The 24347-nt window shown below is 50.5% G+C and overlaps 4 protein-coding genes across 4 annotated transcripts; 1 reads left to right on the forward strand and 3 right to left on the reverse strand.

The window, feature by feature from the left end:
- Nucleotides 1-837: 837 nt before the first annotated feature.
- Nucleotides 838-15626, forward strand: LOC128730845 (transmembrane protein 235). The gene is made up of 6 exons (XM_053823927.1): nucleotides 838-963; nucleotides 5092-5221; nucleotides 13559-13709; nucleotides 13791-13989; nucleotides 14421-14586; nucleotides 14656-15626. Exons 1-6 carry the CDS (start codon nucleotides 838-840, stop codon nucleotides 14760-14762), a joined length of 879 nt encoding a protein of 292 aa, XP_053679902.1. The 3' UTR covers nucleotides 14763-15626.
- Nucleotides 15627-16106: 480 nt separating this feature from the next.
- Nucleotides 16107-18198, reverse strand: LOC128720686 (carbonic anhydrase 7-like). Its single transcript, XM_053814376.1, has 3 exons — nucleotides 18119-18198; nucleotides 17068-17156; nucleotides 16107-16999 (listed from the first exon to the last, which is right to left on the reverse strand). Exons 1-3 carry the CDS (start codon nucleotides 18196-18198, stop codon nucleotides 16107-16109), a joined length of 1062 nt encoding a protein of 353 aa, XP_053670351.1.
- Nucleotides 18199-18248: 50 nt separating this feature from the next.
- Nucleotides 18249-19216, reverse strand: LOC128720694 (carbonic anhydrase-like). The gene is made up of 2 exons (XM_053814389.1): nucleotides 19147-19216; nucleotides 18249-19042 (listed from the first exon to the last, which is right to left on the reverse strand). The coding sequence occupies exons 1-2, from the start codon at nucleotides 19214-19216 to the stop codon at nucleotides 18249-18251; spliced, it is 864 nt and encodes a 287-aa protein (XP_053670364.1).
- Nucleotides 19217-20960: 1744 nt separating this feature from the next.
- LOC128732187 (carbonic anhydrase 13-like) lies at nucleotides 20961-22342 on the reverse strand. The gene is made up of 2 exons (XM_053825357.1): nucleotides 22267-22342; nucleotides 20961-22198 (listed from the first exon to the last, which is right to left on the reverse strand). The coding sequence occupies exons 1-2, from the start codon at nucleotides 22340-22342 to the stop codon at nucleotides 21141-21143; spliced, it is 1134 nt and encodes a 377-aa protein (XP_053681332.1). The 3' UTR covers nucleotides 20961-21140.
- Nucleotides 22343-24347: the final 2005 nt, after the last annotated feature.

Consider the following 24347-nt stretch of genomic DNA (forward strand, 5'->3'; position numbering starts at 1 on the left):
GTCGAGTCTCAGTGGTCAAAGATGTCGGACTGAAGTGTTGGCAGCGTCATTCCATTTTCTTACCCGTCCCGTTGTTAACGTGTGTGTGTGTGCGTGTTTGTATTAGTGGTTGCTTGTAGGAGTGTGCGAGTCTACCATCGGTGGGCTTTTTTCTTCTTTGCGGCCATTCCAAGATCGCTGGGTTCCGTTCGTTCCGCGGTGATCTAGTTCATGTGCCTGGTGCGTACGCACCACGTCGATCACGATAAGCTTCCCGCACACTAGTCGCACCTTCCCTGACGTACCCTTCCGGCCCGGTGTAAAGCAATTGAGGTTAGGAAGGAGTCTACCGAAAACGGCAGTCCCTTCTGTCGATGTGATCGAGCCTTGCGATCGAGCGGTTTCGACGTGTGCATAGTCCTACAGGACGTGTCCTTCCGGCTAGGAAAGCTCGCTGGATCTGGCTCTTTCCTTGATACGGGGTGATCTTTTCCTCTTGCTCACGAGACTCATCGTCCATCATCACCAGTGCGAGCGATCATCAGTGATCTTGCATCCGCAGTGCCAGTGCTAACGTGTGTTTGTGTCTGTGTGTACGGTTGTGTGTGCGCTTTTGTACGTACACTACCAGTGTGAGCGAGAGCGACATCTAGCGGAGAAAAGGCGCATCCGGTCCTAGCAGTAGTATTATTTGATTTTCTTGTTTGATTTGCGCGCGCCCTGCAGCTTTTCCCGAGAGCTGTGTGGACGTGATCACGACTTGTGTGTGAGTGTGGGTGTGTGTACGCGACCAGCATCGACCCCGGTGATTCCCATCTCATCTTGTCGTCTCGTCATCTCGTTGAATCAACCGCGAAGATGCCCTGCAGTGCGGTAACGCTGTCGCTCGCGACGATATCCGCCATCATCGCCGTTGCCCTGTTGGCAATCGCCTTCTCGACAGACAACTGGCAGAGCTACGAGGTGAAGCGGTCCAACATACAGGTACGCCATACAGGTCGCTTTCTAGCGAGAACAAGATCTCCAACGCACGTTGGCAGGGTGGTTTTCCAGCACAAACAATGCGACACAAGCTACAGAATCGCCGCGAGCGAAATGGGCGAGAGAGACATCAACGCGAGCGCAAGTGACGAACCTGTTGCACGGGCGAGTTGGACGAACTCGCTGCACGGGACCGGTGCAATGGCGCGGTGGAACTTTCTATTCCTCGGCCCTTTGGCGTATGACAAACGGATGCTTTCATTGCGCATTTTTAGAGGGACAGGCTTTTGTGTGGTGACTTCGTCCCACCTCGACAGATGCATCTCTTAAAGAGGGGAGAAAAAAAGCTCGCAAAGGAATTTCGAGCCACAATTAGCGTCCATCCTACGGTTCCACGGTTATATCGTACCATCGTGCCGTTGCATCCTAGTAGCCCAATTATAACCTATCCCAGCTCCCAGGTTGCCATACGACAGTTGAACATTCCGTTCATTTTCGCAGAAATGACCTCCTGCGCAACGAAACGAACCTCAAACGTCGGAATGTTATTCAACCCGCGAAGATTATACAAACGGCCGGGCCATCTTCAGCCATGGGAACCCGGCAAAGGGGAATGGTAATAAACAAAACCAACAGCAACCGAATCCATTTTTCACGATCACGTCGCTGCGTTGGCCTTGACGTTGAGGCAACATTTTGCTATGTTTTGGAGACCGCAAAATTAAGCTCTACATCGCGAACCGTCAGTGTAAAAAATAATAACATCAAGCAGGGTATTGTTGATTTTTTGGCTACCAAAAAACTGCCAACCATTGGTATTCTCGTTCCAGCCGAAGGTTGTGCGTACGGTTGGTTGCAAAAGAAGAAAGTTCCCCCGGGGTGTTGGTTGTTGCTAACTTTCCTCGTGCCTACGTGTTGCTGATGCGGATGCGCCACATATGACCATTTTGCTTTCGTGTGTGGGCCCTAGCCCAGCGAGGGCAACCCCTAACGCAGCGTCACGCAGCAGCCAATTTGCATACAAATCGACACCAGCGGGAGTGTGTGTGGAATTTCTATCGTTTGACGAAAAGATGTCACCCTCTAGCGAAGAGCCAGAGACGCCTACCGATGGTTGCGATCGAAGAAAAGCTGCCTTGGAAGTTGCCATCCCATGGAATGGTGTTTCTTCGTTCGCACCCCGAGCCAAAGGGATCGTCTCCACTTCAGCACATCTCTGAGACGTGATCTTGCAGCGCTGCTGCCACGTATGTTTACACGATGCTAGCACCTCGAAGCGGGTGTGTTCCCGCATTGGACCATCCTGCGGGCTCATGCTGCATTCCTCTGCTCTGCAGCCATCTGGATTCCATTCCATTCAGGCAAACAAACACACGCGCACCCTCGAGACCCTTTGGCCACCGCACACAGGCACACAAATGGAACACATTTCGCACTCCCAGCACACATTAGGACCAGCACAATCCTGCGGCCTTTCGCTCGGCACAAAACCTGCCAAGGGAGCGCAATCGAGAGATAGAGAGAAGGCGATGGATAATAGCGAGAAGGAAGCAAAAAATCTCATCCAAGGAAGCGAACGATAAAAAAGGAACGTGAAAAAATAAATAAACACACAACATCGAAACCGTGCCCATCGACAAGCCACGCAGCTAGATGTATAGTCCGCAAGTGGTTTTTCCACTTTCCTGCCGCTTCCCGTTCGTCACCGTTTTCCGCCGTCCCGGTGCAAAAGCACCACTACCTGTTTGCGTCCGCTTTTGCTGCTGTTGCTGCTCTTTCTCAATTTCACCCCCGGTTTAGGGCCCACACGGTAATCGGTCCTCCGGGGGTTGATGCTTGCCTCCCTGGTGTTAGTCCCTGCTCTGTCGCATTCTTTTGCTCGATCGAGTGCCTCTCGCTTGCTCCCGGTCGATCGCATTCTCGTTCGCTCTTTCCAACGTCTCTAACGGGGAGTCAGAAGTGGCTCAGGACCCGCCGGTTCGCAATCACGCCGAACGAACGATCGATCGAAAAGCTGTTCTCATATTTTGTGCCTTGCAAGTCGTATGGAGCGAGCGAAGGAACAACAGAGCAAAAAATGGAATATTGAACCATTTTAGTACCAAAAGGTACACAGCCAGTTCGCGGTTGCTAATCGCTGACGGATCGCAAGAAGGAATTCATAAAAGCACCCACCAATATGGCGGCCACACGTCGCAGAACGAAAGCCCCAAGGGTTGGGAATTCTGCGGCCCAAATCGCTCGATGATTGGCCAGGCGACGAATTGTGGCATTCTTATTTTCATACATTTTTTCTTTTCATTCTCTCTCTAGTTCGTTCAATTTACCACTTCGCTGTTTGGATTTTTTTTCGTCCGCCCAAGCGTGATTACTTAAGCCCCCACCCCACACACACACACGGTTATGTGTGGGCTACAATTGGAATGCATGACGCCAGAACCCGGCGAACGGGTGGCCGCGAAAAATTCCCCAGCACCGGGGCATTTGAATACAATTTGTCATTGAAGCGAAGCGACGCCGAGTGCGGTTTATTTCAGCTTCATAACTGTGCCTTCGTTTTGATTCGTAGGCTCAGGAAGAGAACAAAAAAAAGCTGTGATACGGTATGAATTCTAAAAGTCACGTCGACTCGGCTGCGTGACGAGCCGATAGGTCTGGTGAATGGACGATTTTCGGCACCTAGGTGCTAAAACAATAAAAAAATATCATCATCATGGCTGACTTTTTGCCGCGAGCTTCACGTCCATGATGACTGCTCGTCGTGGAAGTGTGATAACACATGGTTTCTAATTTTTCTTGCCCAACAAAGTTTTACAACACATGAAACGGTTACCTTAACGATCATATGCCGACGTAAAGTAGCATATAAAATTGCTCCCTGTTATGCGTGCTTAATGCTCATATTGGAACTTTTCCTTCTGAGCGCTACTATAAAACGGTGGCAGCGATTATAAGTTCTTATAAAAAAATCTTTTTTATTCCACACACGTTTGCATTTGTACTTTACGCGTGCGTTACGGAGACTTACGCACAATTTTCCATCCAGCTGCATCGCTCGCGAGACCCTTAGATACATCCCTAGAAACGAGTCTATTTTCCGCTGCACCTCGCTAAGAACATTTCGCACCCTCGATCGCCCTTGAAAAGCGGTGTAAATAATCAACACAACACTACCACGCCGATGCAGACAGCGTCCGAGACCCGTAATTATCGCACCCCACGGCCAGTAGTAACTGAATTAATCTGCGCGTGCAACCATGCCAACGGTAGCACAGTTATTACGATTGACCGTTTGCGGGAAACGGCGTTCTTGCTCCAGACGGAGCTTCTACCAGGTTTTCCTGCTGCCTGTGGCGCGTGTTACTTCCCATACTAATTATCGAGTGATCTCCCCAACCGGGTGGGCCGATGCAACGCTTGATGCAACGCAGCAGGAGCCACGCGATCGCAAGTTCAGTTCTTTACAGTTCAGTAACCTTTCGCTTGGCTTGCGCATCGGCCGTCTGATCTGATTTATTTTCTGCAACAACCACCAAGAAACATTCGTGGCCCTTTTCCACGTGGCATTTCTTTCGCCGTATTTCTCTCCTGCGTGAAATATCCTTTTCTCCTGCTTCTGCTCCTGCTCGTCCGTTCGGTTAAACTGATTGATGGATTTCATGAGGCCATCTTGGTCAGTAATCGACTCGAAACCCGGTGGGGTGTGTGCGTTTGTACCCTTTCCACTCCTAGGCCACTTTCACGAACCGATCGCGCCATATCGAGCCGGTGGATCGCTGGTTTATTTTTGCTTTCCCGCCCCAGGCCCTCTGGTGCTCGTTTTAGCGCAAGTTCAGCCTCCACCGCGATGGGCCTCAGATGGGCTAGGTTGAAAAGACATAACCATTAACGGCATGCGAAAACGTGGACGAATCGGAAGGATAGGTGGAGTTATTTTTTGTCTTCTTTGATGTTACATCGCTACATTCGTAGGGTCTGGTGGGAAACCGGAAGAAAATGAGCAGAAGCAAAAAACATCCACCATCACCGATCGATCAAAACTTTCATTTTCGTCGCTTATCGCTCACCGGTGCTGTTACGTTCGTATACACAGATATATTTAATTCTCCTCCTTCTCTTCATCTTTTGCAGAGCTTTATTGCCAAACATCCGGACGCGGCCGCCCTGACGGATAGCTTCAACAACCGGCTCATCTACTACACCCGAACACGCGGCCTATTCCGGTACTGCTACCCGAAGGAGCGTCCTCCAGCATCGTCCGGTAAGTCGGCATCCACGAGATGGCAGGCTATTTTGGGGTTTTTAGGATGTGAGCTCAAACTCACGTACCCAAAGCAACCTCGAACCGGAAAGCGCACCCCATAAAAACTTAAACAATTATACAACTCATTCGGGCTCGGTCGGTCGTTTTTTCTTTCTTCTCTCTGATGCACGACCGGAAGCGGCTTCAGTGGCAGCCAGCCTCAGGTAGCCCGATTGCTTTGACCCCGCTTCGATTGCGGTGCGCTGGTCAAAGTGGAGGAAAAATGCGCTAGGCTAGGCTGAGAGCAGAAAAGGTTCGTCGCTTGCCGCGCGAGATTGGCCTTCGAAGTCTTTTGTTTCGTGGCCTCACACTAACACGAGCGGTGAGCTGCGGTCTCATCACGATCGTACACCGGTGACGAATCGCCAACGGTGGGTGATGCACACACAAATCCGTCTCCAGCGTAATGCGGATGCTGCATTGTGTTGGTTTTGATGCCACTTCGATTTTGTGGCTCGATCTTCGCCCATGCCATCATCTCGAATAAAGCGGGACGACGATAATAATGTATTCTTGTAGCATCATGATCGATCGCGTCTTGCCTCTCGTCTCCTTTCTGAAACACACATACACACCCACATAGCCATCAAAAGACGCTACCGATCGATCTACTGGAGCTGAAATGCTGAAATTGCTTCGCGGAACGTTTCCTGGAAATTTGAATTAATTGTTCTGACGCTACGAGAGGCGGTGGATGATGTTTGGTCGGTTGGTCCAACTTTTATGGCCCCTCGATCGCTACCACGTCGATCGATGTGCCGCCGGTGTGTATCTCAACTTCAGGATGTCTGAGATGTGGAGCAGTGTCTTTATGCCGTGGAAACGAAGCTCGGTTTCCATCTCAAGTGGACAGCCAGAACGGTGGTGGTCCGTTCTCACGGTGCTTTGAAAATTCACCCTCAAGTTCACATTTCCGTCGTCCTTGAGAGCTGCGAGTTTTCTGCCGTTAAAATTCTTATTTTTTTTTCAATGTTCAGCCAAGATCTTTCCCTGAAGAATATGCGACTTATTGTGTTTCTTTTTTGGTTCCCTTTCTGTTTCCTTCACTCACCTCCGAAATCAATTGGCACTGCCAAGAGGTGAGTGAGTTTACACTTTTCGCTTTTTCCGTTTTTCCAACGCACCACCCAGGCCGAGTGCCATCAAAGCGTTCGAGATGGGGGCCGAAATTAGCATCCACAATCGCGTACACTCCTCCGGTGGCATCGCACTGCCGGCCGAGAACGCTAATAGCCACTAAATGGGGAGCGTGCCCTTTTGGTAAGGCCCGAAAAAAGGGGGCCTCTAAACGGTTCGACGTTCGTTGGGTTCAGTTTGCGAGTGTTTGCTTTACCGCTAGCGGACGAAACAATGCAAGGGAAGAAGCGCACCAAGCAAACCTTGAGATGGGAAAGGTTGCTTCCCGTGGGAAAACGGCCGAAATGAAATAAACATAAACCCACCGCAAGAAGACAAAAACTAATCGTAGTGTCAAACAGCATCTCCTGCCTTCTCTCGCCTTTACATGTATATAAATATTGGGTGAGGTGCAATTTTTGCTTTCATCACCACCTTAAACACGTTTCGGTTGCTCTTCGGTGCGGCAGCTTTATGGTGGCGTGAAGTGAAATGAAGAAAGCGCCCTGCCGGCGGTGCTGTGTGGCGTAAATTATGCTCTCCGTTCAGCCACCCGAACCGGTCCGTAGCCATTTGGCGCGCCCGGTGGAGCTGATCGTTGGTGGAGCGATCGGTGCCTCGTCCACGGTCGTTGGGTTGCCGGCGAAACATAAAAGCGGTGAAAATGGGTCTCCCGAAAAGTGGAGGAAGAAAACAAAAAGAAAAAAAAGAATGAACACCCTCCCCGCACGTGACGGACGATCCTGCTGTGGGGCCGGTGTTGGGAGGCGGACGATAATCAGGTTCGCTTTCCGCAACACCGGCCCAAAGGGTACGTCCTCTCGACGAAGCAATCATAATTATCCGACCGTCGGGTTGAAGTTCCTGGCGCATTTTCGCGCAGTCCGCAATTTTCTAATCGTCCACGTCTCACGTGCCTATAGCAGCATATGGCAGCTACGGGAAGACACACTTACAAACACACACACAGTCACTGACACTGTGCTGGTCATATTTTGCCCCACTGCTTGCTCGTACACCCTTTCTTTGAGCTTTTCTGCAGCGATTGAGCGATCGTTAGGTCATGCTTTGCACCCAATCGAGGCATGCTCCCTTGAGACATTGCCCCCTTTCGCTGGGGCCCTGGGGAAGAAGGAGGTGAGAGAAAGGAGGAAAACGGGACGGGTGGTTGGGGGAGGAGTAAAGACACAGCTCTTGGAGATTGATTTTGTTTCGCGGCGTTACTGAACCGCGAACGCGATCGTACATACACACACATCAACACCGCGTAGTCATCGCGGTTACTCTTCGTGGTAAAGAAAGGAGAAAGCCCCCCCGGGGGGGTTTGGGACGGTACCGGGAGGGTGTGAGAGGTGAAAAGTAAGATACGGACTCGGTTACGTAAACGATGCGAAGCTTTTTAAGGGTAGCCCGTTAAGAAGCTGGAGGAAAACCACGCAAAGTGTAACCCATCTTACAGCACACAAAAACGAAGCTATATTTATGATACAGTGGAAAAAGAGCACAGATTTCGAAAACAAAACACGAAAAAAATCGAGAGGAAATGTACACTCGCGGATGCGCGGAAAATGAGGGAGGAAACTGAGTGGAATTACTCGGTTCCTTCGTCCGGCTTCTCCACCGCCCATAAATTGTTCGCTTTTAACCGATTTTATGCGCAATTAATGAGTTTCTTCACCGGACGCGGACCGAAAGCTAGAACTTTGCTCACGATCACGGCGAATAGGCGTTTGAGGGGGTAGAATTAATTGAATTTTAACCCCGTTTTAGGCAGCACTATCCACCCGTTTGGTGGTTCTGGCCGCCAATCGATCTTCTACGGAGTTTTTGAGAGTTTTTTTTTGAGATCTTTGGGGGTGGATTTTTCTATCGCGCCCTCCCGTCCATCTCTATCAAGCGGAAAGGCTCGTACCGCTGCGATACGATCGGTAAGGCTTGCCTCAAAGGAGAGGAAGGAAATTATTTTTCGTAGCAAAAAGATCACCCATTGTCCGATTAGGTGCGGCCCGATAGCGCGGGTTGTTTGTAGAATTTAATTCGCTTTTCTTTTGTGTTATCTTTTTGTGCTTTGCAACCATTCTCAAGACGGGAGAAGGCGTGAGGATTAGAAGTAAAATGTGCGGTACCTGCGAGAGTGGCCATTTTGTTTTGTGTGTTATCTTTTATCTTTTGCAAACCTTTCTCCTTTAGTGTGTGGCCAGTATGGTCAATCACCTTTGGTAAAGGATACCGCGGATGCGATTTAGAAGCTTCTTTTTATTATCATTGATCAAATATTTATTTTATGAGAGCTTTAATCAAAGGCTTAATGTGATTGAAGCAGTTTCAACTGTGTGCCTACAACAATAGAGCATGACATTTTTCTTAGTTTTGATGTTTACTAGTTTACTTTCAATGAGATGTTTAGAATGTAATCAAAAACGTTTGTAAACTGGAAAATAGGTCAATGTTTTTATCGAAACCTATTTCCCAGCTGAGTGCAGTTTGATTTTTTCATTGAATTCCATTACAAAATGGATTAACAATGCAGTAAAGGTATCCGTATCTTTGATAAGATTAAAATTGATGATATTTTTCGTTGCTTATTTTTCATCATTTTATAACTATCTCTAAACCTATTTAAAGCTCAAATGTAGCTCACCGTGTGGCGTAAGAAATGCTCAAGCACAACGAAGCCACTTCATTTTTCACTCCATGACACCTTTGCCTAGTTTCTTGTCCATCGGATTAAAACGGAGATCGGCAGATTGCTTTCCGGATCGCCAGCATGATTGATGACCGATCGCTTTTCAACAGCCAAAATCTCACCCAGCTCCACGCAGCTAGTGCTGATGGCCAGATGTGACATCTGAGATTTGGGTCAGACGCTGGAAAAAAAACAAGAACACAAAACGCTACTTCCCGTTGCACGGAAACCAATTTCAGCTAGGCGGATGTATTTTCCTCCCGCTAGCCAATGTGCGGTAAGCGAATTTCTGCCCCATTGCGAACGGGATCTTCGCGGTGAAGCGAACTTAAACGAGAAGCGTGCCAACCATTGGCTCCAAGGGAGGCTGTTCTGCCTCGTAAATCACTACATCCCGGCGTCCAGATGGGCTGATGAGCCCTAAACGATGTAGCAGCAAAATAACGTACCGCTTATGCGCGATTTATGGCAGCTGGCAAGCTAGTTTATTTTGCAAATTGTTTCCATTTTCTGCCACAAAACCCTCGAGCCCCTAATGGGCGTGTGGGCCAGTGGGCGAGTGTTTAACACCTTTTACTCTCGTTTGGCAGAGCGGAAAGCGTCCAGTTTCGCGTACGGTTAGCCCCAGAGCGAGAAGTTTTCCTATGCTCCTCGTGTTGCAAATCCACGGTTAATTAGTCACGGGAAACGGAGAAGCCAAAGCGGGCCGTTCCGGTGAGGCTTAGCCTGCAACAGTAGCGAATCAGCAATCTTCCTGGGGTCTAGACAACCCGGAACGCAGCCAGAATGGATGGCCGAGTCCGTTCGTTCGAAGTGGCCACCTTTTTGCTCATCCACCGAACCGTCAAATGTTTGGCCGAAGCCTCGCCTGCTTGGATGGGCTGATTGATGGCTCGATTGTTCGAACCGAAAGGCTTCCCACTCGCTCGTTTGGCCTTGCCGGATCGCACAAAAACGGTAAAGAATACGGGAATTGTGTAACGTGAATGTGCACGGGGTGAAACCAAACAAACAAAAAATTGCCAAACACACAAAGTTCGCGCAAAAATGGAGCACAAACATCGCAAGCTCGGGAGCCGCGTAATCCTCTCTCGGCTTCATCCGGTGTCCTTGGCGATCCACCGCGGACGTGCAATCTAAACACCTTCGATGTACGATTTGATGGACGATTGGTCCAATTTGCTACCAAACGAATGGCTTATCAACGATTCCGGCCACCGACTGTCCTTGTGCTGGTTGTTGTTTTGCAGAAGTAGCGCGAAACAAATCGAAATGTTGGACAAAAACGATCGCTTATTTTTATTGCAACCATTGCGAATTTCTCCCCACTTTCGGCGGACGTTTTTTGCACACCCCATTTGCGACCCCAGTCATTTCCATCCACCCCCGGGTTCGACTGGCCCGGTTGGGTATTGCGCCACATGAACCACATGTGTGATGCGCCGTAGCCCCATCCGCGTGCAAACACTTGCGGAACATGGCTTGCGTAATCGTGCCACGGATTCTCCGACTCGCGTGAACTTTGCCGCCAAACGGCAATACGCGCACGTGCGTGTCCACTGTTCGGGGGCGCCATTTTGTGCGGCGTGGTCCGACCGGCATTAGCGGATGATTGTTTTTGAAGGTTAGCGAAGTGATGCGATTGAGTCATTCCGTTGCAATGGGGGCCGGATCGTGAGGCGATCGATGACGACCATCGGTGGGGTTCATAACGGTTGACAGCATATTTATGAGCGGTTACGGTCCGTTGGAGTGACCGATTTCTTCACACCGATGGCGGTGTAATTTCGGTGGCCACAACCAGGTGAAAGAGGTGGAGGACGCGGTGTACAAACATCGTGACTGGAAGCCAAAATGTTTGTTTGAAGCTGGCGTAAAAGCTTTCCGACGGCTGCGTAAAGTTTATCAATCGACTGGTGAACGTTCGCATGGTTCCACGAGTTGATGAGGTACACAACAGCAAATGGCTATAAATGTCGTCAACCTGAAATTTAATTAGTTGATTATTTGTTTATCTTAGGCTTTGTAGGTCCTGGTGCATGGCGAAGTTTGCAAAGGGTAAATAAACCACGTCCCACTGGACTGTGGCCGCTTCCTGCCGATACTGACATCGGTAAAAAATCACGCCTTAAGTTGGGAAGTAACTTTGATCTAGTAGTCTGAGCACATTCTGAGGCATTGTTTATTATGCTTTGTTTCAACCAATGCATATTTAGCTTCTGCTAGAAGTAAATATGTAACTTTCCTCGATTTGAATTCCAATTGAAATTCATACGAAAATCAGCAATATATGATTTCGTTCGAGTTTGACTAACACAATGGCGTTAATCAGAAATAATAATCTTCATATGACAAGCTAATCTAATCTTATCAACTACTGCATCGTAAAACAATTCAAATGAGCAGAGCTGATTTGTGCCAATGAATAAACAAGAAATGGTATGGATGGTACAGATGGTTAAAATCAGCATCAAATTGAATTATAAATTACTCAAACAGTGGGAAATTCCACAACATAAGTAACTTCCAATCTACAACCCCATTACAGTCTACTTACTAAGCTAATAGTCAAACCAAATAACACTTTTGTTTCAAATAAATTAAAGATTGATCAAGTATGCATTCCCACATGCCTTATGGATACAACTCTATTTGATGCATTCAATCTTGAAAAGTGAACAATCTCAAAACATACTCAATTAAAGCGTCTCCGATTTCTGTTTTGTATGATGCTATTTTCCTCGCCTAATGCCGCCAATTCGCCGGTTCATTAAACAATGATTGCAAACTACTCCGGGGCTTTTGGCCATCGCACTTGGTCGTCATTAGCGTCCCTGATCGGTCACTGGCACGGTGCGCAAACGAAGCCTGACCAACGAGCGAACTCCTCCGCTCAATTTCCCGCCAATTTTCCACGGCCACACCGTCGGACTTATCAGACACACACACACATACGCCTTCCCACACGTACGGATTACACACCAGCAAATTGATTGACACTTGATCCGCCAACAACTTTCGACATAATTGCGCACAAACCCGTGCGGCCGTGGAATCCGAAAACCACCGTCGCTACGCATCAATCCGATGGGGCGTGGGGGTGGATGCCACATTAGGCGCTACAAAATGGTGAGCAAAAAAGAAGAAGAAAGAAAAATGAAAGAAAATTATGCGCCATTACGGAGCACCACGCGCGCATCTCGCGTGGCGCACTCTCGCTTTCTTCTCGCGCCGATGGTCGATGGCCTGATAGGCGCCGCATCAAACGCGAGTAGATGCGCTTTTCACCGGCCCCGAAAAAGGAAAGAAAAAAATGGCGATCCGCTCCGTGTGCCTTGCCCGGGCGGGTTTATTTTATTGCCCCATTTGATTAGTAGGCCTCAGGCGCGCAGCAGCAGATCGCTCGGGTGCCTTCCGAAAGGGTGCAATTTCTCCCTTTCGCGCTCATTTTCCAGACCACCCCCCCCCCCTCCCCTTCACTCTCCCACCCATCCCAGGTCTAGTCTGGCGTCTGCCATCGGCACGCGAGTGCAACGAACGCATAATGCGAACGTGCCGTTTCGTACGCGCAGCTCACATACATTCGCCGCATTATGCACTATGCAGTCGTGCTGCACTAGGAGAAACCGTCTATGGCCCTTTTGGGGTGCCGTACCGTTCCTTCCCGACGCGTTCTACCCCCCAACGAAAGGGGGCGGTATTTTTTTGAATGCTTGTTCCGATTTTCAGTTCCCTCCTAGCTTTGCGGATTTTAGGTGCATGCTATCGCGCAGACACGCGCCCCATTGGCACATATGTGCGTTCGGTATTCGGGGGTGGTTATTTCTAGCGGCGCAGATGAAACAAATAACGTGAAGGGAAACGACGGCACACACACACACACGTATTTCAATGGTAGGGTAATTGATCGCGACGCGGGTGCCCAATCGGTGGATGAAAAACGGATGCATGAACGATCTGCAATTCGGTCGGTTACCTATATAATGGTGAGGCGTTTTTTTTTTGCTGTTGTGGCTTCATTTCCCTCCACCCGTCCCAGATTACCGGTCGCGATGTACTGGCCCGGATCCGGTTTTCCCTTCACCGAAACTCGCACGTGGAGGAGCCGTTTTTCACCCGTCTTAAATGTGCGCCATTTTCACACCCATTTTTTTTTTGTTTCTCATTCCACACATCTCGCGTCCGCCATTAAACGCATGCCCCATGTTCGGAGATCGTATCGTTTTAAATCGATATGCACAGCTCGGGTGGCTGTGTGTGGGATGGGCGGCGGGAATGCGTTTGAGTGGGAATTGGAAAATTTCGGCGTCTTTACGCGGCTCGTGGAAACGGAAAATGTGGAGCACCCGCAGGAGGGCAAGGAAATTGGAAAAGAAAAGCGACACACTTTCGCCTCCCGCTTTTTTATTAATGAATAAAATAATCAAACCTCACAAACTACTGCATTATCTCACCGTCACTGTCGCCATTCTTCGCGCTCGTTCTCTCCACAGTTCAAATCTACCTTTCGCCCGTCGAAACGCACTGCTCCAACATCGATTACTTCCCTGCGAACGAGGAGCACAAGGAATCGGACTCGTTCACCGATGACATCATGACTCGGCTTCATCTGGCGCGTTCCGTCATCGCCGCCTTCATCCTGAGGTAAAGATCCCGGTGAAATCCGGTTGCTTAGTCGCTCATTTTCTGCAACACTCGTGCTTAACTCTGCTCTCTGCACTGCAGCTTTGTCGTCATCTTCTGCGCCTTCTGGACGGGACTCTCGGGATGCTGGAAGCGCTCGGCTGGCGCAATTACGGCGACTGCCATCCTGATGCTGACTGCCTGCCTGCTCGCCGCCGGCGCCATGGGTCTGTGGCACACGGTTGAGTTTTTCGAGAAGGAAAAGGTCGTTGGCGAGGAGTACTACCAGCAGTGGAACACCGTAAGTAGACAGAGCGAGGGTGTGAGTAACCAGGTTTTGGGATACATCCTACATCCAGAAATAGTTGGACTTTTCGGAGAGAGTAATCTTCTCATTAACCATAATATCGACACATGGCCTACAACTTTATTATTTCAATGGAAAGTATGCAAACCCATAGCCTTGGCCACCATTCAATGTTTCAATGATAGCGTCAAAAAGGCTCATTCGTGCTTAGAAATATACTCCTGCATGGGATTTTGTGTATAACATAAGTAAAACGATGTTAAAAAGGAGTAAAGACTTAAAGCAAGCATCTTATGGAGCCGCTCCCGTTCTCGTCTAAAGAAGTTAGAAAAATCTCCATTTTAAGCTTTCAATCCTACGGCTAAAATTAGACTCCCTAAGTGTGAACCCTACGCCAACAACTAATCACTCCCACCATTTCGCAGGTCCTTCGAGACAACACTCGTCTGTCGTACGACTGGTCGTACATTGTGGCCTGGGCCGGTGTGGCCTGCAGTCTGCTGGCCTCGATCCTGCTGTCCGGTGCGGCCGTCTGTCTTCGGGGCGAACGCGAAAAGGAAGAACAGTTGAACCTGCAGTATCTGATGCCTGGTAACACCCTCGCGGACCGCTCCCACCTTCCACTTGCCCACGTTGCTAACCTACTCTCTCCCGTTTCAGTGTACCCCCAAAAGCAGCCTCCCTACCCCTACGGTGGTTTCCCCCAGCCCCAGCTCTATCCGCAGCCATACTACCACGGATCGCAGTACGGACCGTACAACTATTGAGTAAAACTTTTCCCCCGCTGACACGGAGAACGACCGAATCGAATGAAAGCGTTATGCGAAACGACAAAAGCTTGAACAAAAAAAAAACAGTAACAGTAGGACGCGTACTGCTGCCTCGGATGGTGGTTTTCCCCACCGATCGGAAGGGATTTTCTCTCCGGCACTCCGGTGGCGTACGTTTAACCATGAATCAACCAGAACGCGCGTCCTCTCAGGATCGCATTTCTGCGCGTTCGTCGTGAAAACTTTTACTCAATACTCCATCCGATCCTCCCCATTTTGGGTTCGATTTTCCGAACAACCGATCGACCGTACACAGCCCCGTAACTCCTCTACGACCTTCAACGACCTTCATGGCCATGGCCGCCACCCCGCGTACTAAACTCCACACTAACGGGCTTCGGTCTTCCAGGGGTCCAAGGGTTTTCCATTTAACGCACCGATGTAACCGATGTAATTCCCCGAAAAAATGGGCGCCCTTTGCTTGAAGGCACGCCTCAATCGATCGATTTCCGTCGCTCAGGTGACCGGGAGTCCTGCGGCTTGGTCGCCTGGCGTCCGGCACACCACATCCCAGAATCACGCTTCTTCTCATCATGCAGCTAGGTTAGTCGAACGTGGCATGGCCGATCGCCGATCGTGCCCCTCTGCGTTTCCTTATGTATTATGCGGCGTATATGTAGAGGTAAATTTAGCGTAGTGTTTTCGTATTTTCGTGCTAGCGTAGGAGAGCGAGTTAAATATGAATCGGTAATTCGCGCGTAACGTAGATGATAGAGTAACGTATGCATTAACGGCGACCGTACTGAGGAGTGAGCTGCTGAAATCGTGTGTACGATAAACGGCGAGCGAGTCGATTAGAATGGAATGGAAAATAAAATTTAGAATTTTTATTTTTAATGAACCAACCCACGTCCCGTCACTGCGTTATGTGAGACATTTGCACATGTTGTGAACTGCTAGGTTTTTGAAGGCTCCAAGAGGTAAGATATTCGGATCAAATGAGCTGTAATATGATCGTAGCTGCCGATCGTAGCGGCTGGTTTAAATGTGCTTGTTTTATGTGGATTTTATGTTTTATTTCACTACATCAAGGAACAAGTTTTTGGTTAAACTCAACTTCAAGCCTGTTAATCCTTTGGCGGGCACCGTATGCCATCCAAAATAAGGCATCCTGAAAGCCCATGGCAATCGCTGAAAACGCTTTAACCTAGAATTACGCCTAAAAGTATGCAATACACGTGGCAGTGAGCACACGCCACCTCGCTCTACCGTCACCCAACTTTACATTGTAAAGCACCAAACAGCTGACGATTAAGGCCAGCTCCCACTACCCACCACCCACTAGTATTGGAAAACACGCCGCGAGTACAACGGTTGCACCGGTCGATAGTTTAACCGCATCGGATTCCGGTTCGAACCGATCAACGATCGCAACAACTGCAACTCCTGTTCCGTCACAGCAAGTCGCTTGGCTGACACGATCCAGGTGACCGTCTCCAGGCAGGGTGGTGTCGTCAAACTACCCTCGTACGAGAAGAACGACCACCCCATCGGACCGACCACGTTCTGCAGTGTGAACGATCGCGCAAACGACAGCACGACTTCAGCATTTGGTTGGCGAACCTGCGGCAGGAAGTGCGCCCAGTAGTTGAGCGTGAAGCTGGCCGAATTCGAGACAACTTCATACAAGAACCCAACCACAGCTAGCCCATCTACCTCGGTTTTGGCAGCATCAAACGAGCCGTACAGCCCGTTGTAGAACACCAGATGTACCTCAAGCGGGAACTGTCGACCGTTGATCATGTGTTCCGATCCTTCGGTTGCATTCGGACCCCAGTGGAAGTGCAGCTGTTCGAAGAAGTATGTCGTCCTGAGCGGTCCACCACGCATCATCGGTCGCGTTCGTCCACTCCACTGAGGCGTGAACTTCACCGAGTGACCCTCGTTCTCAACCGTCGTCTTGGCGGGCAGATTGTTGAGCCCCACGATCTCAAGCGGAATCTTACGCTTCACCACCAATGTATCCTCCGTTACGATGTTGATCGGGCTCTGGAAGCGACCACCACAGGCTGGTTCAACGATCGGCCAATTTGGAGGTCCTAACGCATCACTGAGCAAGTGACTCCACGAAGCCGCCACCGATCGATCGCCATGTGCGACAGCCACATCGAAGTTAACATCGTTCGGATGAGATGACTTCTGGCCCCAAAAGTGGTCCTCTTCCTGTGGGTAGCCTGCAACACGGAGAAGAACCTCGTGGCGTTAAACACGAATTCCATCAAGCACTACACAGCGAACTAACCTCGCCCAAACACCACGGGTTGACAGGCAAGTAGCAGTGACAAGCACAGAGCACTCATTGTGACTATTTCTCGTTCTTCGCGGTGACACCTTCTGCAGAACACCTACACTTTGCTCGACCTACACACTTAGAACGGTCTATTGATCTCGACCACGCCTCGGTGTCCTATTTCAAGATCCGGGTTTTCCACACGCCGAAGCCTACTCGATTGCGCTGTCAACGTCCACTAGACAGGAGCGCCGAGCTAATTCTGAACGCCACCGTCTTGTGGGAGCCTGTTTTTAAAGCGCGTTCCCAACTGCCGCGTTCCACCACAACGTCGGCTGGAGATAGCCTATTTTCCCACCACTCCCGTCACCGCCGACCCCCCATCCCGTGGGTGCTGTGGTGTTGTTGTATTTTTTTTTGTTCTGTATATTTTTTCTACTCGCTATTTTGGACACGCGGCGCAAGTTTGCGCAGCAGATTTGTGGTGCTGGCGGCTTTTGTGTTTGCGTGTGTCAAAACTACGATCGGCTGATCGGTGCACTTCGTTCTAGTAGTAGGTCTGTGGCGAAAGCACAGAAGAGAGAAAACGAGAGAGAGAAAGAGCGCTGACATGGGACAAAAAAAGGAGCCCCCACGTGGAGGCCACCGTTGCGCGCGCGCTTGCGTTACACGCGGTTCCGGATCTGGCGCAAGGTCAAGCTTTTACTTCGCGAGAGACGCAAGGATTTTCCCAGCTTACTGCTCGAAATGAAACCACGCTGTGTGTGTTTTCTGCTTAAGGTGTGCATATATGTATATTTGGTGCTAGCAAAAACCCGGTGGCGATACAAAACTCCTCGACGTCCTGGTGCGGGGATAGAAATGTTATACTCCACCCGGCCACGCCTTGATCCGCGCACCCACGGTGTGTCCGAAAAGCGTTGATTAATAGGTTGACCGTGAAACGAAAGCCCTAAGCCTAACGCCCGCCCGCTATGGAGGTTATGGTTCCGGGGCGGGAGCATAACCAGTTTGACTCCTTAACCGCTAGCTGCTGCTGCTGCCGCCGCTGTTGCTTTAGTACCACCCCCAGCACACGAACGCCGGTTCTTTCACTCGTTCCACCAGCGTGCACTCTGGAATGTCCATAAAAATGCACTCCATCGTCGGGGTCCGGGCGTTGGCAAAAGGAGTTCACGGAAACGCAGAACCCTCTAAAGCCCGTAATGCTCAACGGTGCGCCCATTTAGTGGTTGCACCGGGCGGAAGTTGTCAACCAACGGTTGACCGCTCGATTCGAGCAGATTGCGCAGCTCTTCTAAGTCCTTCTGCGCGACTGGGAATGTGCCATCCCGCACGATCCAGATGACACTCTCCGAGCACGGTGGCGTTGTCAAACTGCCTGGGTACGAGAAATACCGACTCCAATCGCCACCGGCCACCGAATCGAGAGCGAATACTTCGCGACCCTCGAGCGTGATCGTTGTCCCAGCTGGGCGGATCTTGGGCAGTGGCCGGGCCCACTTTGCACCAGGTTGAACCTTTTCGCTCTGAGCATCGTACACGGCTCCAAGCACGGTCAACCCGTCCGGGTGGGCGAGTGCTCGCTCGAAGGAACCGTACGCGTGCTTGAAGAACACGAAATGCGCCTCAAGCGAGTGCGCCTGGCCATCGAACGTGTGCTCTGATCCGCGCCCATTATCGGCACCCCAGTGGAAGTGCAGCTGTTCGAGCACGTAGGGTTCCCCGAGCGGCAGTGGACCACCGGCAAGGGTTGGCCGCTCGCTGTCCTTGCTCCAGACGAACGTGTACTGCGCCGTGTGGCCGTTGTTGGTCACGCTTATCGAGACCGGCTTACGGGAGCCGCCATCTAGCAGCAATGGTACAGCATGTTCAAGCGATGGAGGCGTCGCATCGGCCCGCACGATGTCGATTGGGCTTTGGCGCGATCCACCACAATCCGGATCTGTGTCCGCCCAGTGGTCCGGGTCCTCGTACGAGAAGTCGGCTAAGCAAACACGGACAAAGGATTGCATTTTGGAGGGTAGCTTTTGTACTGCTTCCGTCGCGTTTGTTCGTGTGCCAGGTTCTAAAGGCGCACGATCTACTCACCTTGCGAACCGTCGATGACGTACGCCGTGATAAAAAGCAACGCGCCGATCCGCCACCATTGCTGACCCATTGTGATAGATGGAGCGAGTTTTTGCTGTCCACGGAACTGACCCACAGAGCGGGATAATCGAATTGTAGCGCGCTATTTGCCGGCTTTTTGTCCCGAACCAATAATGGCGATCGGGTGCGACCGGGCGCATTTTATGTACCCCAAAATTGGTGTTCATTTTCTCGCTGGTTGCCTTTTTTCCCCTTAAACACGCCCTGCCCATCGTTCTAGAGGTGTTAGAGTGCGATACGCAAATTGCTCGATCTTTCCGGTCGGTGAAAATTGGCCGATGAAAAATCGCGTGATCTTTACCATAGCGCACAGTGTGGGCGAATGCCTTCGCACTCCGCGCTCGGCCAGACATTGCAAGTAGAGGAATTTTTTGCTCCACCTTTGATTTATTACAAATTTACCGGCGGTGGCTAGGCTGCCGCGAAGCATGCAAATGGCTAGGCATACCGCGAAGCGAAAAAATCCCAACACACAAATTATCTCGTGCGTGGCTTAGACCTTGTGCGTGTGATTTTTTTTCCGTTCATCACAAACGCACATTTTCCAGGGCCACATTTCGTGCTTAATCGCGGCTGACGGTAAATGCCACATGGCAAACAAAAGTTGCTAGCGTGTGTTAAGCTTTGTTAGCTGCTCTTCGCGAGAACACGAGAAAAATGAAGTGAGCAAGAATGCCACATTTAAATGCATTTCTACCTGGGAAGCACTAAAACGGCACCGCAGCTGCAAAACCTGCGTCCATCTGCAGGGGGTCAATCGACGGTAGAGGAAGCCCTTGCTATCATCTGCTCGCATCTGTGATTCGCGATACTCCACTAGCGGCCAGTTGCTACACCACTTGCAGCCTGCACAGCCTGACCGGAACCGTTTTGTAACAACAATTACGAGATAAGCCATTGCCACGTGCAACGCAGCATGCTGCGAACCTGCGACCTGGCGTGCGTGTGTGGCACAAAAATCCCCCAAAAACAAACCCTGTGCTTCTTCACGTCGTAGCTCTTTCGGTCACTGTTTGCAGAACGGGCGAGTAGATCGTTCCACAAGACGCCAACCGAGCGGGTTTTCTCGGGAACTATATTACACAATGTTACACCGAACGTTCTGGATTGGCGAAAACAGACTTCTGCTTCGGGAATGTTCAGTTCAAATGGTGGTTGTGTGTAATTTGCATGCCGCTTGGTGAAAAACAACTGCCTCACGCATCCTTCATGTCCTTGAATGCCCGAATTCGTGTTGGTCCATGTTTGTCATTCACGAGACCACGCGGAATCATTAATACGGACATCTGCTCTGCGGTGCGAAGCCCAATGTTGGCTTCAGTTAGCGAGAACAAAAATACAACCACAAAACACTTGTCAGGTGGTTGGACCGCACGTTTTGGGTAGTGACAAGTCACTGCACTGAATTCGTTCTGTACGCACGGTCGAGTATCGGACAAATATTTGCACACGTTGCGCGAATTAATATCCGCGGATTCCGCACGGTTACCCGTTCGATAACCGTTGCCAGTAAGGCCGTTCGTCAACCTGTTCCTGCCAAGGTTTCCCGTGCCTTCTTGATAGAAGTTTCCAATGGAACATCCGCAGAACAGTCGTCGACAGGAACGGACCATTCTAAGAGCTCACTAAGAAGGTTCCGTAGGTTGATCCGATGATGGACTGGCCATTTGAAACGCCAAGAAGCACGAATTTCTCTCCGTCAATTTGCACTGGTAAACTGGTATGATTTATTCTAAAAATTATAATACTTTGTTCGTTGAACACGCGCTGAGGCGTAGAGGTGGTAACGATAAGGTGCCACTGGGCGGGCTTAACACTAAGATTGGCGTTCCTTTGGTTTTCGCTGCGGAATGATGAAGATGAGCTAGTCAGTTCCTTTGTTCCGAGCGCGTGCTTGCGCGCCGGATACGTCCGTGAGTCCGATACCGGTCGTCTCAGTACAGGAACACACGACGGTTGTTGAGCTTCTGCACTGGCCGATAGTTGTTCACCATTCGCCCGGTCGGTGAGCGTAACTGACGGAACTGCTGCATCTCGCGTTCCGTCACCAGCAGTGGTTTAGTGGCCACGATCCAGGTGACCGTCTCGAGACATGGTGGCGTTGTAAGGCTACCCTCGTACGAGAAGTACGGCCATTCGACGTCCCCGATTAGTCCGTATAGTGGGAAGGTGTCGATCAGTGGGATCGTGTACTCGCTATTCGGTGTGATCACGTGGCGCAGGAAGCGTGTCCACGTGTTGAGCCGCTCATCGACTGTGTGCTGGTAGATTTCGTAGAACAGCCCCACGACGGCGATGCCGTCGACCTGCTCGCGAGCCTCCTGGAACGACTGATACAGCCCGTTGTAGAACACCAGATGGACCTCCATTGGATAGCGCTGGTAATCGTACACGTGTTCTGAACCAGTCGTGCTGTTCGCACCCCAATGGAAGTGGAACTGCTCGAACAGGTACTTCGTCTTGAGCGGACCACCTCGCAGTACGGGCCGATCTCCATTGCGCCAGTTATATGTGAACTTCGCCGAGTGACCATCGTTCTGCAGGAGGATCGATTGTGGCAGGTTGGTTTGACCATCCAGTCGGAGTGGCCTTTTACGGCTAACCAATCGAGCGCTGGAGGTGTTGAGCAGAATAGGGCTCTGATAACGTCCTCCGCAACGTAAATCCACTCGCGACCAGTGTGAGGGTCCATTTTTGTCCTTTTCGTTATAGGAGAAGGCAGCTCCAGCCGCAGACGGGCGAGGCTTTTGACGCTCCAGGACCGACGTCGGAACTTCGTCATCAGCTAGGTCAGCCTCCGGATCTGGTGGGAAGTAAAAATCTGGATTCGAGATGGTCGTCAGCTTCGCACGACGTTGATCCTGCGCGAGAGCCCTAGCCGGTGGCAGTTCATAATCATCGTCGAACGCTGATACACCTCCGGAGAAACCTTCTGACGATCGCCTCGTAGGACTGGTGCGAAAGTTCGCTCCGTAGCTGGGAACGTGCAGTCCTGTGGAAGATCATTTACAACCATTGAGACATATGCTTTCGTTGAATCACGCAGATTTCACGACTTACCCCGACATGGCCGCCACGACATGAACATTAGGAAGTTGAGCAGCACCAACTGCCCGTGCCATTTTAACAGCAGCATTTCTGTGAGATCAAACATGGGTAACAAATGAAATGAGATCAATTAGGCAGTCGGTAACCTCGTCGCCGGTAATTCTATTTCGCGCCGAATCCAACCCAATCGCGTGCTTGCCGTCGCCCGGTACTGTGGATACTGGCCGCGTGTTCACAGACCATCGCTCGAGACCACTAAGATCACGTAGCCAAATCCCAACTCTGCGCACGTCAAACACCATATGTACACACGGCGCGAGTGAGCTCGTGCGAACTGGACCGCGCCAATGGCCTGTTTTTCATGGTACAATGGTTCGCGGTGGCCGTTTGTTTGCTTTACCGGCGATTCTAACGCTGCTCTCGACGGAGGTCACGTTCTACTGGAACCGTACTCGTTGAAAGACTCACGGCCTATCGGTGGCGGGAACGGATCAACTGGCCGATCTAATCGGTACACGATCAAGTTCAAGGACACGGTGGCCGTCGTGGAGCTGGTTTATCTTTGGACTGCCCCGAAACATCACCGTGCCGTTTTGTGGCCATGGTAAGCTTGCGGTGGCTGGCATTTTAACGCAGGTACACGTTCTGTAAGCGAAAGAAGCATGTTTCGCAGGAGATACGCTTCATCGTGCATGGAATGGTGTTCTAACTCGATTTTTTTTCCCTCAAGCATGTTCTTTTATGCCAATCTCGCAGCTAAACGGTGAGGTTAACTTCATGCGAACTATCTTTTCTCGCATACCCAAAGACCAATAGCCCACCGGAAAAATCACAAACCGTACACCAAAAACATTAAAATGATAATTTGGTTTCAAATGGCACTTGTGACCAAGAAGGATGGAACATGAAGAAATAGTTTTCTGGCCCACACATTCTGAGCCCTCGTCACGGCTCAACTAATAAATTTGATTCGTCTTTGTTTCATCAAACTCCACTCCAGCGCTGCGGCATTCCATTCTATTTGCACTTTATTTACGTTAGTATCACCACCGCTAATCCGGGAGTCAACAAACCAAATTGAAAATTGCACACCCGTAACCCAGCGACTGCCCGTAACTTTCGATTATGATCTGCTGAGCTAGCAAAAAAATAGTTCACCTTTTATACCGCGCGTTCGAGTAGAACCTCTGCCGGTTAGGTAACGAGTCCTTTCGCGCAAAACCACCAACCGAGTGCCGAACGAATCGTAAATGACTGCTTTATGCTCTGCGGAACCGAGACGAAATTTTGCACCCTGCTTGGTACAGCAGTAACAGCAGCAGCAGCAGCAACAGCAGCAGCAGCAATAGAACGGGAGTACACGAGTAACGCACGCACTCAAATGCCGTCAACGGCGCGAGGTTCGCTGGACGAAGCTTAGTTGATCGTTCAATTAAATTACACCTCGATCTCCCCTCTGCTAAGAGCACTTCACACGCAACCTCCAAAGGGGCATTCCGAAACCGCGGATTTTTTCGCGCACAAACGCCTCTCCAGAGCCCAATTGTGCTGTTTGTGCAGGAGCTGTGGCGCATGGCGAGAGCCCAACGTGATCGTTCCCAGCGCAAACGGACGGGCTCACGCGAGCTAAAGAGGTCACTGAAGGCACGTGGCCGCGTGAGACCAATCGATGTTGGCCGTTGGGTCCATCACCATCCATCAGCATCGTCATAATTCGAACTGACCGACTTCAGCACACAATGGCTGGCAGGTTCATCAAGCGGCACCACCGCTCGGTACGAGCGAGTGTTTTGGGGATCTTGTACCTCAGTGCGCCCAAAAAGCGCAATTGCGCAATGGCACCAGCATGCGGTCAAACTTTCGCTGCAACATTACGATCGGCTTGGATCCATCATCCGGCCTTAGGCCGAAAAACGCGCCCTAACGCGTGCGGCTATCGATCCCGATGCAGCGTGCGGCGAAGCGTTCACTTTTTTGCTTACAGCGGCACCCACCGGCGAGTGCCGCTGGAACTTAACCGGTTTTCATTCATGAAACACGCGCGAACGGTGGAGTAGCACGCGGGTTTATAAACTGTCGACAAGCAAGCGTGG

The sequence above is a fragment of the Anopheles nili genome, chromosome 2 (assembly GCF_943737925.1).
Source record: "Anopheles nili chromosome 2, idAnoNiliSN_F5_01, whole genome shotgun sequence".
Lineage (NCBI taxonomy): Eukaryota > Metazoa > Arthropoda > Insecta > Diptera > Culicidae > Anopheles > Anopheles nili.